The 14,283-nt window shown below is 52.8% G+C and overlaps 1 protein-coding gene across 1 annotated transcript in view; it reads left to right on the top strand.

The window, feature by feature from the left end:
* The window catches only part of TNRC18 (trinucleotide repeat containing 18), a 54,848-nt gene extending 41,104 nt beyond the window's left edge, over window positions 1-13,744 (top strand). The window contains 13 exon segments of the mRNA XM_040079540.1: window positions 755-994; window positions 2,933-3,375; window positions 4,193-4,357; window positions 5,145-5,286; window positions 5,632-5,749; window positions 6,020-6,095; window positions 6,440-6,548; window positions 7,457-7,573; window positions 7,849-8,013; window positions 8,559-9,865; window positions 10,158-10,394; window positions 10,861-10,935; window positions 11,437-13,744. Coding sequence (XP_039935474.1) covers window positions 755-994; window positions 2,933-3,375; window positions 4,193-4,357; window positions 5,145-5,286; window positions 5,632-5,749; window positions 6,020-6,095; window positions 6,440-6,548; window positions 7,457-7,573; window positions 7,849-8,013; window positions 8,559-9,865; window positions 10,158-10,394; window positions 10,861-10,935; window positions 11,437-11,643 — 3,401 coding nt within the window. The 3' untranslated portion in view covers window positions 11,644-13,744.
* The last annotated feature ends 539 nt before the right edge of the window (window positions 13,745-14,283 follow it).

Genomic DNA, 14,283 nt, shown 5'->3' with positions numbered 1-14,283 from the left:
GGCAGCTCTTCCTGCCTGTGCTGAGCCAGGCTTCCCTTTCCTGGGCTGTGGAGAGGGAGATGAAAGGCACGGAGAGAGTTCTGAGGCAGAGGGTTCAAACATTGCTCCTTGTCTCCAGCACTACCTACACTTTCCTCCCTTATGCACTACCTACACTTTCCTCCCTTATGCATTCCAAATCCATTGCTTTCAAATTATTATTTCTCCCCCTCTCTTTGCATTTTTGCTTCCTGCCCCTTCTCCTTCCTCCCTGTGTCCCCCTTGCCTCCTGCCATGGCACAGGCTCCTCTCTGGTATTCCCCTTCCATGCTGATCTCTGGTTCTGATTACACTAATGGATTTCCTTATGGAGGAAGTGTTGGTGGGCGGGAGGGGAATCCCACAGCTCCCAGGTTGGGATTTTCAAAGGAATTAAGCTTTTCATTCCTCCTGAAAGCTGTAGGGAAGGGGTGCCTGGCATCCTTTTCAAATCTGCCAGCACCCTGCTCTTCCCTCCCTTGCCCTGAATGGGTTGTCTTTGCCGTGCCCTGTGTTGCTGTGTCCTTCCAGGGTGGTGGCAGGCAGGGTGACACCGGCTCTGTGGCTGCAGGGACACGTGTGTGCCCACGGCCAGCGTCTTGTGGCTCAGTCCCGGGTGGCTCAGTGCCAGTTAGGTGGGCCCAGAGCAGCAGGAAAGTTGCGCTTCGGGTTGGAAATGTGGCTGCTGCACAACTCTGTGAGATTTGTAACGGGCTCCCTGTCTTCTGCGTGCCAGATTCCAGCTCAGAGGAGGAGGAGGACGACGACGAGGAGGAAGAGGAGGAAGCAGAGGATTATGGCACGGATGGCACAGACAGGCTGTCGTCTCCTGCCCTGGATGAGAGTGGCCTGGGCCTTCTGGCCAGGTTTGCTGCCAGTGCGATGCCCAGCCCCATCGTTCCCCCTCCGCTTTCCATCATCCAGCTGGAGGCCAAGCAGAAGGCGAAGAAGAAGGAGGAGAGGCAGAGCCTGATGGGTGAGTTCCGTGGTGGGGGGTGGTGCCGTGGGGGCAAGCTGCAAGGTTTGGGAGGTCCCAGTTGTGCTGCAAGAGAGCAGGTTGTGTATCCCGACACTGAGCTGCCCTTTCTTTGCTTTGGCTGCTTGGTCCTGATGCTGAAGGTGGAGAAAGTGGCTTGAGAGGGAAACAAAAACCAGTCACGGACGTGGCAGGTTAGCAGCTGCATCCATGGCTTCCCTAGGGACAGCTGTGGCTTTGTCAAAGTTTTCTTTTTTCCTTCTTGGCAAATTCTCAACAAGACATGCTGCAAAGGCAAGCAGTGGGATGCTGCATCCCCTTGGACAGAGTGCAGAAGGCAGTGAAGTGCTGTTAAATTTTAGGGAAGGAGGCGTGTGCTAAATGCAGCTGATCCTGGATACCCAAGGAAAGCACAGACACCCAAGCAGAAGAAAAACTCTTTCCATCAGCCCATCCCATCAGCTTCCTTATAGAAACCAGCCAGTGAGACTCAGAACAAGCGTTCCTTCCTCTGCTCGTGTGTTTGCAGTGCCAGAATCTGGGTTTCTGCCCTGCCTCTGTCTCAGTTTCAATGTGCTGGGAGTTTCATTTCACTTCCCCTCCCCATGCCCTGCTGCACAAGTGCCCATTGGTGACATTGTTCCTGGTTAGACAGATCTATATGGGTTCCATTTATAAATTCTCTATTAATATTTATTAAGTGATAATGGAATTTATAGCATGCTTCAGAATGGAAAATGATGTCCTCCTCAGGAGCCTGGCTTGTTTTAGCACTGTTTCCATGCTATATTAGGCTTTTGCCAACTTGTTCCAACAGCCTCTGCTAAGAATTTATTGTCTTGTAACCTGCCCTCCTTGAAACTGGAAGCATCTAGAAATTACCTCATACAGTACTGAGAGAGGAGAAGGAGTGTTTTAATTTCCAATGGGTTTTTCATTTTGAGCCTTGCCAGCTTTGTTTTTGACATGCTGGCTCTTTCTCTCCTCATGCTGGGGCTGTCTCAGGGGAAGAGGGTTGGGTAGAGGAGAGCAGTTTCCTGCAGACTGAATTTACCCAGGAAAGTGTGTGTATTTGAGAGAACAACCAGGAGAAGATGCTTTCCTTGCTTGTGCCACGTACATTTTCATTTTCCCACGTGAATGTTGTTTGCCTGCCTCCTGCCCGTGTTGCTGGGTGTGTGGGTGCTTCCTCAGTTTCTCTTCTGCCCCTGGAAACATGATCTTGCTTTCCTTTATCGGGTTCAGGGGAACACAGTGAAGGTGGGGAACATCTTGGCATTACTACAGTATTTCAGGCCTCTGGGTACTGCTGTGCCTGCACTAAGCTGAGGCCAATGTGAGGGGAATTCCATTTGCCACAGACAAAAGATCATTTACCTCTCTTGACTTTAGGGCAACTACTTGAGCCACTAAAAAGATCTGTGGTGTCTGTTGGCCAGTGGGAAAAAATAAGCTTGAAATATGGATTTATTCCGTTTGTTAAAAGACATTGTTCTCCTGAAACAAAGGTGAAACTGGAGAGGGCTCCCACCAGGAGAGAAGGAGGGATCAGCTTATGGGGTTTATGCTTGGTTTCAGCTGAGCAGCTCCTTTTTGAGAAGGGACATGTTAAAGTTTATCTTTTCTCTTCAGAGCTTCCCTGCAGGGTTTTGCTTGTGGGAGAAGGGAGAAAATGGAGGCAGGGAACACACTGAACCACACTGCCTGAATGATTGGGCTCTGGTTTGGAGCAGGGCAGGCTTACTTCCAGGGAATTTCCGCAGTGTTTTATGGCTCAGAAATGGAGGTCTGAAGGATGTGGGGATTGGAATGGGGAACGAGCAAGAGCTCTGTTGAACAGACACAGCATCTCCCATGGAGCCCAGAAGTTTCCAGCAGGATATGTCCCCTCTTGGTTCAGACAGACCTTTGAGTGATGGTTAAATCCTTTACCCCTAGGGACAGAGTTTGAGTACACTGACTCTGAGAGCGAGATCAAGATCAGGAAGAAATCTCCTTCAGGGCTGCTGCGCGGGAAGAAGGGGCCGCTGGAGTCCAGCAGCATCGCGCCAAGCCAGGCCCCCAGCAGCCTTGACTCCGCGTCTGGGAGCGCTGACAAGACCAAGCTGGGGTCTGAGAAAGGCCGCAAGCTGAAGAAATTTAAATCCCCTAAGGACTTGAGCTTTGAGTTTGGGCTGGAGGCCAGCGATGATGACCTGTGGAACCGGCGCCGCAGCGAGCGGATCTTCCTCCACGACGCCACCACGTCCTCGGCCATGCTGACGTCCACGGCGCCTGCCAGCTCCACCCCTGTGTCCAAAGCTGGGCGCTGTGGCAAGGGGGCCCCCATGAGCCCCAAAAAGGAAGGCAGCAAGGGGAAGGAGAGGAAAGAGCTAAGCAAGGTGAGGAATGTGCTGGCCAGGTTGGTGTTGGGACGCTTGGGAGCTGAGGGTGAGGGGAGGGCAATTAACTTCACTAAGGCAGAGGAGAGTTGAGTCCTGTCTCAGCAGTTGTTTGGCTGTCCTGTGTCAGCCCCATTGTGCACCTGGAGGCTCTGTCAGACTTGGATCTGACTTGCAGGGAGTAAAAGCCTGTCGTGTTTGAATGGGGCTGGTTACTTCTGTCACCCTCCATGTCCCAAATCCATTCTGTTTGGGTGGCCAGAGTCAACGATCCTGCGTTAAAACAGATCCTGTGAAATCTCTCTCCCAATCTCTGCATGAGCTTGTCCTCTTGCTGACCCGTGGCCCCCAGACTGGCCTCTAAAGCTGTTCACCTTTTATATGGTGACTTCTGAGGTTTGTCCCTGGCTGGGGGTGACAGTGGTCGTTGGGTTCTGCTGTTTCATCTAAGCTGAATGCTTGGCTCCCTCTGGCTCCAGTTCAGTTCATGGCAGTGTTGTGGAAGAACACTGACGGGAAGAGTTAGCCAAGTTAGTTGTGACACGAGGCCAACTGGGATCTTCTTGGAGCTCTTTGGAGGAAGATTTGATGGGCAGGAGTTGCTCTTCAGGGTAATGAAAAGCTCTTCCCAAAATGCGTGAAGCCAGAAAGCAGAGCTGGGAGATGTGGGATGTGATGTGGGCAGTGAACTAACTGCTGGGCTGAACATAATCCTGCCTGTGCATAGCCTGCCTTGCTCCAGCTTTCCCCTTGCCTTGGACCCAGATCTTTACCAATCTTCTCTTTACTGATGGGAGTGTTTTGTTTTTATTTTTAGCAGCGGAAGAAGGGGAAAGAAACACCCTGCTGCTCTTCTTCCTCATCCATGTCTCCTCCTGGCATCCCCAGCTCCCCCTCTGATGTTCGGGTCAGCCTGGCAAGTGCCCTGGGCTCCACCAAGAAGAGCAAAGCTAAGGTGAAAGCCAAGGAGGTGAAAAAAGAGGTGAGGGCCTGCTTCTAGTGTGGCTGAACTGGAGGGTGGCTGGCAGAGCCCTGCTGTATCCTGGACTGTTGCAGTGTGACGGTGGAAAAACAGAGATGCAAGTTTTGCTGGGTGTGTTGAAGGCAAAGGCCTTGTTTGAGAAGCCTAAAATCCAAGGAAGACTCACAGATAGTACCTGCTGCTACCATCTGCTGTTCATTTGCCTTCATCCCCCAAATTAGCAAGCAGGCAGGATTTTCTCTAAGGCTGCCACAGGGTGGAGGGAGAGCTTGCATGGACAGCAAGGGCCAAGGAGATGGTGATGGAGTAGCCTTGCTCAGCACTGGGTCATGGCAGGTCCCTGCTCCATTGCTGTAGCCTGTCATCTCTCATAACACACGTTGCTGTCTTCTCACATGATTTCTGTGTGATGCTTATGGTCTGCATGTCAAAGATCATGGAGACTGGAGAAGAAATAGGAACAGTGCCTGATGCCTGTTCAGTGAAGACAGAGGCTCAGGAACACTGTGGTGAATGCAGAGCAAAACTACCGCTCCACAGCGTCTCTCCCAACCTCCAAGAGTGAGGATGTGGGGAATAGCTTTTGGGCAACTGCTGGTGATGCTTGGGGATAAAGGCAGCAAAAAGTTTGGGTACCCCCATTTAACTGTTTGTGAGATGAACATTCCTGAGGATGGAGACAGGTTTGTCCCAATATCCTCAGGTTATTTTTTGTTGGAGGAAGGTGAGATGGGGTCAGACTGTTTCCTGTGGTGATCCAGCTGATGTGCTGCTTGCTGTCCTGCAGAACCGAGGGAAAGGAGGAGCTGTCAGCAAGCTCATGGAGAGCATGGCAGCAGAGGAGGATTTTGAACCCAACCAAGACAGCAGCTTCTCAGAAGATGAGAACATCCCACTGAGCATGCTGGTTGAGAGGCCACCCACACCAGGTAAGGGCAGGATTTTACAGGTAGAGGAGGTGGGCTGGTTTCCCAGGGCTGCTCAGAGGACTACTGTGCTGCTTTCACGCATTCCTCATCCAAAGCCATGGGTCTTTGGGGTGGAGATAGCAATTTTTCAGTCAATTCAATAAAAACTAAGCCCTGTCAGCATGGGTCACTGTGACATCTAGTTGAAGCCCAGTCTCTGAGTTGCCCTATTTTCATTTACTGGTATGTTTTTATTATCAAGAGAAGGAACAGTGATGCTGAGAATATGAAGCTCCCTTCTCCCCTCAGTGTCCCTTTCCCACGTGTGGTGCTCTCTGATCCCCATCTTGCTCCCACACCTCACAGCTCCCCGCTCCTGCATCATTGACAAGGATGAGCTGAAGGACGGCCTGCGTGTGCTCATCCCCATGGATGACAAGCTGCTCTACGCTGGGCATGTCAAGACAGTGCATTCACCAGACATGTGAGTTGAGGGGCTGCTGTGTCCACCTGGGATCTGCCAGAAAATGGGGACAGAGCTGCTGCATGGATCATTTTGGGGGCTGCATAGAGCTGGCTGCCCAGGGACTGACAGTGTCTGGCAGGGAGAGAAGGAGAGTTCACTCTGGTTTATCAGCACTGAGGGAAATCCAATTATCTCTCATTAAGTGCTCTCACATCCTCAGAGGGAGGCGTTACCTGGTCGGGGTGGTGTCTCCCATGTGCTGTGTCTGACAGAACCTTTGTGTTTCAGATACCGGGTGGTGGTGGAGGGCGAGAGGGGAAACCGGCCCCACATTTACTGCCTGGAGCAGCTCCTGCAGGAAGCGGTATGTGTGGCCTGTCCTCGCTGTCTGTGCCCTGTTCTGGGGGGGGTAGGCTAGCTGGAAGCTCTCTCCTCCTCCAGCTGCAGGGCTGTCCTGGTCCTGCCCCCATGGTCAGTGTGGGCACTCGCTGCCCCATGGCCAAACTCCCCCACTGGCAGCAGGCACTAGTCCTGTATTCCAGCAGGGGTGGTCCTTCACGGGCCCTGTGAGCACACAGGAGGCCATTCCCCAGCAGGGAAACTGTCCCTTGCCTTCTCCAGAGCTGCTTTGCTCCGTGCCAGCTGTGGTGGGCTGGTCTGTGCTGGTGCCAGGGTGGTCAGTAATTGCCTTCCCCTTGCCCTGAGCAGATCATCGATGTGAAACCCCCCTCAGTGCGGTTCCTGCCCGAGGGCACGAGGATTGCAGCCTACTGGAGCCAGCAGTACCGCTGCCTCTACCCAGGAACAGTTGTCCGAGGTAAGGCCACCCTGGCTTCGCTGTGCTGTGATCCTGGGATGTCTCAGCCCTGTGTGTCCTCAGGGATGTCAGGCTTCTCTGGGGAAGCCCTGAGCTCTGCTGTGAGTGTCCTCGAGGTCAGAGCCTGGCCTGTTCTCTCCTCCATGTCATGCCCCTCTCATTAATGAAGCAGATTTAATAACATCCTGCAGGTTCAGGAAGAGATTTGAGCAATTTGGGAGCCTAAATATATCAAGGACGCTTAATACATTTCAGAAAGTCAGAATTTATTCCAGGCATCAATTATTTCTGAGACTGTGGAGGTTTCTAAATCACCTGGTCACTCACAACTTTGCTCTGACACAAAACTCTCCAGTCTGGTCCCATTAAAAAATTGGTGAATGGCTCTGAACAATTCTGCCATGGCTAGTCTTGGTTTTGGGCTCTTAGTCATGCCATGTGTGTAAAAGGGAATAATTACTTTTGATGTGTAAACCCGTAATGCTGTTGCAAGAAGAGAGGGTGATAACACAGCTTATTTCTCTTGGGGAAAGTGAAAAGCAGCAGTTTATGATGGCTGAGAGTAGTTACAAAAGGCAGGGGAAAAAAAGATATTTCAGTGAATTTCTGCTAGAACAGAGGGAAGTAGTAGAGAGAGATGGGAAGTCAAACTGGAATGGCTGTTAGGTTCTGGAGCAGTGCTGCTGATGGGGAATTTCGCACTGAGTGGGCTGGTTTAGTATTATCAGGGACTTTCCATTGCAGAGTGAGCCTTCTGTGCCCTCCCTGCACAGCCTAGGAAAGGTAAGGTGGGATGCTTTGCAGCTGGTACAGCACTCCTGCCTTTCCCCGTGTCCCCGCTTCCCTTACAAGGGGTTTGTACTCTGATCTTTGTTCCTAACCCCTTCTTCTGCTCCCCCATCCCGCAGGAACCCTGGATCTGGAGGAAGATGGTGATCTCATCACAGTAGAGTTCGATGACGGGGACACGGGACGCATCCCACTGTCTCACATTCGGCTTCTCCCACCTGACTACAAGATCCAGTGTGAGTCTTGCTGTTCAGTTTTTTTGTAGGGCGCTTCCCACTCTGACATAATATGGAGTTTTGGGCTGCTTTCCTCAAATTTTGGGACAAGTTCACAGACTTCCAGTCACAAAGACTGCGCCATCAATTATCGAACACAGAGCTGGGGTGGGCTATCACCCAAAGGAAAAAGGCCCAGTCCCTGTTGCAGATCGGGTTGGGATATTTTCACGATATCACATCTCTGTTTTATGTGTTATTTGATTGCATTTGAACATCTCTTTGACCTGTTCCAGGTGCTGAGCCTTCCCCTGCCCTTCTGGTGCCCAGCACCAAGCGCCGTAGCCGTAAATCCAGCAAAGACACTGGAGAAGGAAAAGAGGGAGCTGCTCTGGGGTCAGAGGAGCCTGTGTCAAAGGGCAAAGGGCGAGGGAGGAAGCCGAGTGTCAAGGCCAAAGCTGGTAAGTTGCCACACTGCCAGGCCTGGAGCTGAGGGAATCTTTGCACAGTTCCCCGCAATTCTCCCCAGGTTAGGGCTGTTGCTTGGAGCAGGATTGTGAGGATGGAAGTACTGCTTGAGTGCAAAGCACTCATGCATCTCTCTCTGCTGTGGCTACAGTTTACAGGAGGCTGGCTCGAAGCTGGCCTGTGCTGTGCCAGCCTCCTCCTGTCAGTCAGGGATGTGGAGCAGAGTCCCTGTTTCAGCTGAGCACCTCTGCAGCCGTTAATAGGGCTAAAGGTGCAGGAGATTTGTACTTTGGTTCTCTTTGAAGTTGAAGCAGCGCCCCTGGGCATTGTCCGTCACTTCTCACAAGTGCTGGCACCAGGCCAGGCTGTTCAGTGAGCAGTGAGGACACCCCCTGTGTTCCTTTGGGGGTACCTGAGCAGGCAGGAACAAGCCATGCTTGGCCAGAGACCAGTCAGCACTGGTGTCTGGGTGTGTCTGAGCTAGTCAAGCCCATCTGGAGGGATAACATCATGTCTTTGTGTTTCTTCCCCTCTGCAGAAGAGGCTGCCTTGCCTGAAGAGAAGGATCAGGTGGAGTCTTCACCTGTCACCTCCACGGTCCCAGAGAAGCCGGCCTGCTTGAGCAAGCCAAGCATGAAGGGGTCACGAAAATCACAACCGCTGCCGACTGGAGGCTCTCCTGCTCCCACAGAGGAAAAACGGTCAAAAGCCAGCAAAATGAAGATCTCCACGAAGCTGCACAGCCCCCCACAACCCTCTTACCAGCCTGCTGTGTTCGGCAGCATCCTCGGCACGGAGCCCTACAGCGATCTCCCGGGAACGCTGGCCGCCTTTGGCTCCAGTGATGCTTCGGTGTCCAAAGCCAAGGCCAAGAAAGGACGGCCCACAGAGGAGACACAAGAGTTTGGCACCATGGTCAAAGCTCAGAGGAAGCACGACAACGAAATCCTGATCAAGCTGGACCATGAGGGTGTGATGTCTCCAAAGACAAAGAAGATGAAGGAGGCGATGAGGATGCTGGAGGACTCGAACCTGGCCAGTCGCAGAGATGGGAAGAGTCTCTTGGGGCTGGGCTATTCTGCTGCAGTGAGTGTGGAGGGCAAGCAGAAATCTTCCCGAGCCAAGGTGGCTGAGGGAGACCCTTCCCCTGCCAGCTTTGGAGGAAAGTTTGATGCCTCAGTGGAGAGCCTTGCTGCTTCAAAGGACCAGGAAGAAAAGGCAGCAGCTCCAGCAGCTGTGGAGGAGTCTGAAAGTAACAGCAGTGACAGCAGCTCGGAGTCAGAGGGAGAGGAGGAGGCTGAGAAGAACCAAGGGGAAGCCCAGGACAGCAGCTCAGCCAGCTCAAGAGCATCCACCCCTCTCTCTTCCTCCAACTCTTCCTCTTCTTCCTCTTCTAGCAGCAGTTCCTCTTCATCGTCATCTTCCTCCTCTTCCTCCACCTCATCAACCTCTTCTTCATCAAGCTCCAGCTCTTCTTCCTCCTCCACTACAGACGAAGATTCCTCCTGTAGCTCTGATGACGAAGTAGCTGAGGCCCAGCCGAGTTCCTCGGTGCAGCAAACCCTCCCACCCAAGCAAGCCAAGCAGGCAGGGAAATCCCGGGCGTCCTCCCACCCGCAGAGCCAGAAGCAGCCGGCGCAGCAGCCGGCGCAGCAGCCGGCGCAGCAGCCGGCACCGCCGCAGAGCGGCAACAAGAGCCGGCCCAAGAAGCGCGAGGGCATCCACCTGCCCACCACCAAGGAGCTGGCCAAGCGCCAGCGCCTGCCCTCCGTGGAGAACAGGCCCAAGATCGCTGCTTTCCTCCCGGCGCGGCAGCTGTGGAAGTGGTTTGGGAAACCCACACAGGTAAATGCTCCGTAGTGCTTGGCACTCAGCACTGGAATTTGCCTTCTGGTGCCTCTTCCCTTTTCCTGGGGTGGTGGAACTGCTGGCGTGGTGTGCCAAGTGTCCAGTTTGCAGGGAGATTGGGGTGGGCTTTCACTGTGTTGGAGAAGCCATTCTGCATGGGGTATCCCTGTGCCCCAGTTCCTGTGGGAATACTGTGGCTCTGCCAACAGAAGGGCATGGGCAGTCAGTGGTGTTTGGGGAAAATCTGGGTGATCCCCAGCTGAGCACCTGTGTGATCCTCTCTTGGCAGAGACGAGGAATGAAAGGGAAGGCCAGGAAGCTGTTCTACAAGGCCATCGTGCGGGGCAAGGAGATCATCCGCATCGGGGACTGCGCGGTTTTCCTCTCCGCTGGCCGCCCCAACCTGCCCTACATTGGCCGGATCCAGAGCATGTGGGAATCCTGGGGGAACAACATGGTGGTCCGAGTCAAATGGTTTTACCACCCGGAAGAAACCAACCCTGGGAAGAAACTCAATGAAGGCAAGGTAGGCTGGTCTCCTTTGCTGAGAGGGCTGCAGAGCTCCTTGCTCCCTTTTGTTTCCAATGATAAGGAAAACACCCAAGGCCCAGTTTGTTACTGGTACCCTGAAGGGGGTGGCCCCATTCTTTCATCTTTTGGGGCCTGCCTGTGGTGTGGGCAAGCCCAGTGTTGGCCCCTTGAGGAAGGGAGAGTGTGTTTCTTTGCATTAGGAAATAAAGACTTTTGCGTTGGTCTAAAAAGAGTGTCAAGGGCCAGATCAGGTCTTTAAAGTGTAAGAGGGATGGGCCTGGTGCACAGAAACACTGAAATTTGCACATGTCCATCTGGTTTACAGCAGGATTTATTCCTAGTGGCAGTGGGCAGGAGTTGAAGTTCCAAAAGCACGTGTGGTGGGCGGGAGGTGATGGCATGGAAAAACAATGAATTCACCAGGTTTTCATTTCTGTTTCCTCTTTTCTCCTTGGGCACAGCGCTGGGATCAGAAATCGGGCAGGAGTCTGTCCACAGCTTTGCAGGCATCCAACCAGAGGAAGGACTTTATGGAGGTTGGTGAGACTGGGGGAAGGCTGGGAGGGAAACCCTGTAACAAATAAATACTGCTGGGAAATGCCCCCCAAACTTCTCTGGCTCTTGCTTTTTGCCTCAGCTGCCAAGTCTACAGTGCCCAGGCCTTGGGATGGATATTTCTGGGAGGGTAGGAGAAACAGGGAGTGGGTATCCAGCACTCATCTTTGCATTTGTATCCTTGAAATGAGGATGATAAACACCTGGCCTCCCTATTTCCTTTATGTGTGCTTGGCCAAGTGCTTGGCTCAGGTTCGGGGGGCTGGAGGGATTGTCCAGGCTGTCCATGAGCCTGTGCAGATTCCCAGTGTCTCTCCCCTGGGCTGGCTGTTGGGATGAGTGAGATGTTCTTGAGTGTGAGCAGAGTCGTATCCCATTACGATGAGTGTTTTTGCTGCTTTTTGAAGATGATGCTGTAAATGCTGTGTGATCTAATGGCTCCTTTTTTTCCCCACCTTCTTCCTTCTGTTCCTCTTGTGCAGAGAGCCCTCTACCAGTCCTCTCACGTGGATGAAAATGACGTCCAGACCATCTCACACAAATGTCTTGTTGTTGGTCTGGATCAATATGAGCAGATGCTAAAGACAAAGAAATACCAAGACAGTGAGGACCTCTACTACCTTGCAGGGACCTACGAGCCCACGACGGGCATGATCTTCAACACCGACGGGGTCCCTGTCATCTGCTGACCGCCCAGGGGACACATGCCACCCCCTGGGAAGGGATGGGACAAACCTGAGGACGTGCCTGTTCAGACGACATGATTGTTTCTTTCAATGCTCATTTCTGTGTCACACTACAGACAGGAGAGCGCGAGAGACGCGAGGAGGAAGGAGAAGGCTGAAGAAAGGGGTTGGGGAAGCAGTTACAGCACTCGAGGAAGATGCCATTGGGGGTGGTGGTGGTGCTTGAACCCCGAGGCTCTTCTGGAAGTGGCTTTAAGTAAGGTGACACTTGACCAACTTCTCCCTTCCTCCTTTTGGTCCAGGAAAGCACATGGGTCTCGTGATCATTTCACCAGCGGGACCCCCCAGCAGGAGGGATCCCTTTTGTGTCATTTTTTCCCCGTCAGTAACTCGGAAGCCGCCCGCACGTGGAAGGACCCTCTTGCCTTCTGCGTGCGCTCCTCTCCGTCCTTATATTCCCTTTCCGGCTTAGTTTCGCATGACCCTTTATAGGAAGGACAGGGTGAAAGAGAAAGGAGATGAGTCTCTCTCAGCGCCTCGTCTCGATCCTCTCAGCGCCTTTTTCCGTTCCCTTTCCCTGGAGACCTCTCCAGCAGCGTGTGGGGCACCACAGCACAGGGCTGGCCCCAGCTCAGAGATGGCAGAAGAGAATCCTCCGGGCTGGGAGGAGCCAGGTGGAAGAGGAGCCAACATCCAGTCTGGGATGCTGCCTTCCCACTGCATTGAACAAACAGCCTGAACCCTCTACAGCTCTGCACCCCTTCTGCCCTGCACAGGTGCTGGAGGGAGCAAGCAGGTGGCCAGGGGGGTGAGGAGGCAAACTGAGACCTCATCTTGGAGCGTGCAGTGAACGGGCAGGAAATGACCGGGAAAAGCTGCAGCTTGGCGCTTGGAGAAGATCAGAGCCCACTGGATTCCGGCATCCCTCACCCAGCTTTACCTGCCATGGCTTGGCTGCTCTGAGACGTGGAGCTGCTGGGAATCCTTGCCCATCATTTGAAGGGAACGGGGACAGTGTGTGAACCCGGCTGTGCCTGCCTACGGCGTTCCCACAGCCAGAGCCCCGCTGCCACCTTGGGCTCCGGGACTGCACTGTTCAGCTGCCTCCATCCAGGGGGGAGCTGAGCTCCCCTCGGGCACGCTGCTGCTCCAGGGCTACACCTGGCAAGAGGGAACAGCAGAGAAGAACCTGAGGAGGACGACACACCATCCTTGCACTTAAAACTCCAAGAGACGCACTGATCTTTGCAACTCCCGACTCGCACTACGGATCGCCGGGACGCGGAGCGGGGCCCGGCTCGGCCCAGGCTCCGGTGGGGAGACGCTTAAGCCAAGGACAGATTGGAAACTCTCCACCCTGGAGGCAGGGGCTCAGGGGTGAGGGACAGCCCCACAGAGTGACCCCTCGTCCTTTAAACAAACCACGTGGTGCTGAGCTCGTACCATCTCCACCCCGGGCCAGCGGCGCCTCGGCACGGCGGACAGTGACGGTTCTAGCCTGTACAGTTTTAATGTACCAAAAGACTCTTTAGCCCTCCTGTATTATAAGTCTTTAAATGGATTCAACTTTTTAATTATAAATATAAATATAAATATATATATATAAATATAAACTTTTTAAAACTGTGAAAAAAATTATGAAATTATAAAAAAAAAAAAAAAGGAAAAAAACCAAACAAAAAAAAGGAAAAAAACCCACAACGGCAGAAATGAACACAGTCTGACGTTTAGAATATTATTTTTTATTTCCTGTTGGATTGTGATTGTAAATGATCTGGGAACAGGCACACCCCCCACGCTCAAAGTGTACTGTACTTCTAGAAGCAAATTGTGTGAGCATATTTTAAAGACCGAGAGAGAGAGCGCGCGAGAGAGATTTTATGCTAATGTTAAATAGAAAGCACTTAAAACCCACTGCCTTCTATGGAACACAAGGATATTTCAGACAATCGAGAGGAAAGGAGAGCCAGGTTTTTGTCTTTTTGTTTTGTTTTGTTTATGTTTTGTTTAAAACAATTTTTTTGGCATTCTGTTTGTTGGAGAACTCCGTGTGATCTTTTTTCATAAAAAAAAAAAAAAAAAAATTCTAATTGAAAAAAAGCAACCCAACGAAGCATCTTTCTTTGTCTCGCTTGTCCTGACAGCAGGGTTTTTCTCCCTTTGGTGGCAACAATGGCTTTTTGGCTCAGCACCTGGCCTGGAGAAAGACAAAACCCAGGTGCCTGGTGGCTTTTTGGGGAGAACCCGTCTGTGTGACGTGGTGTCACCGATGGACAGGACTGGACACTGGAGCAGAGGTGTCTGCTGGACAGGGCCTTGTGGGCTGGAGGTGTGAGTCCTCCCCCTGCCACCATGTGCTGACGATGAAACGCTGGATTTGCTCTTTTTGGTGTGAGCTGCACTTTCCTCCAGGCAGGAGCTTGGCATGGCCAAACCCTCCCGTGCTGTGGGAGCCGGGTCAGGGCCAGGCCTGGCACTCGCCGGCTCCTTGGGCTTGATTCCCTGGGATGTGGCACCCGCCAGTTGGCATGGCGAGGGGCAGCTGGTTCCAAAACGTGGTGTTGGCACCCTCTCCTGATGTGTTCTGCTCCTCTTGGCCTGTTCCCTCTCCCGTGTGATGCCCACAGCGGTTTGCAGGCTGTC

This window comes from Hirundo rustica, chromosome 15 (assembly GCF_015227805.2).
Source record: "Hirundo rustica isolate bHirRus1 chromosome 15, bHirRus1.pri.v3, whole genome shotgun sequence".
NCBI classification, from domain to species: Eukaryota; Metazoa; Chordata; class Aves; order Passeriformes; family Hirundinidae; genus Hirundo; species Hirundo rustica.
This window is presented reverse-complemented; position numbering and strand designations above follow the sequence as displayed.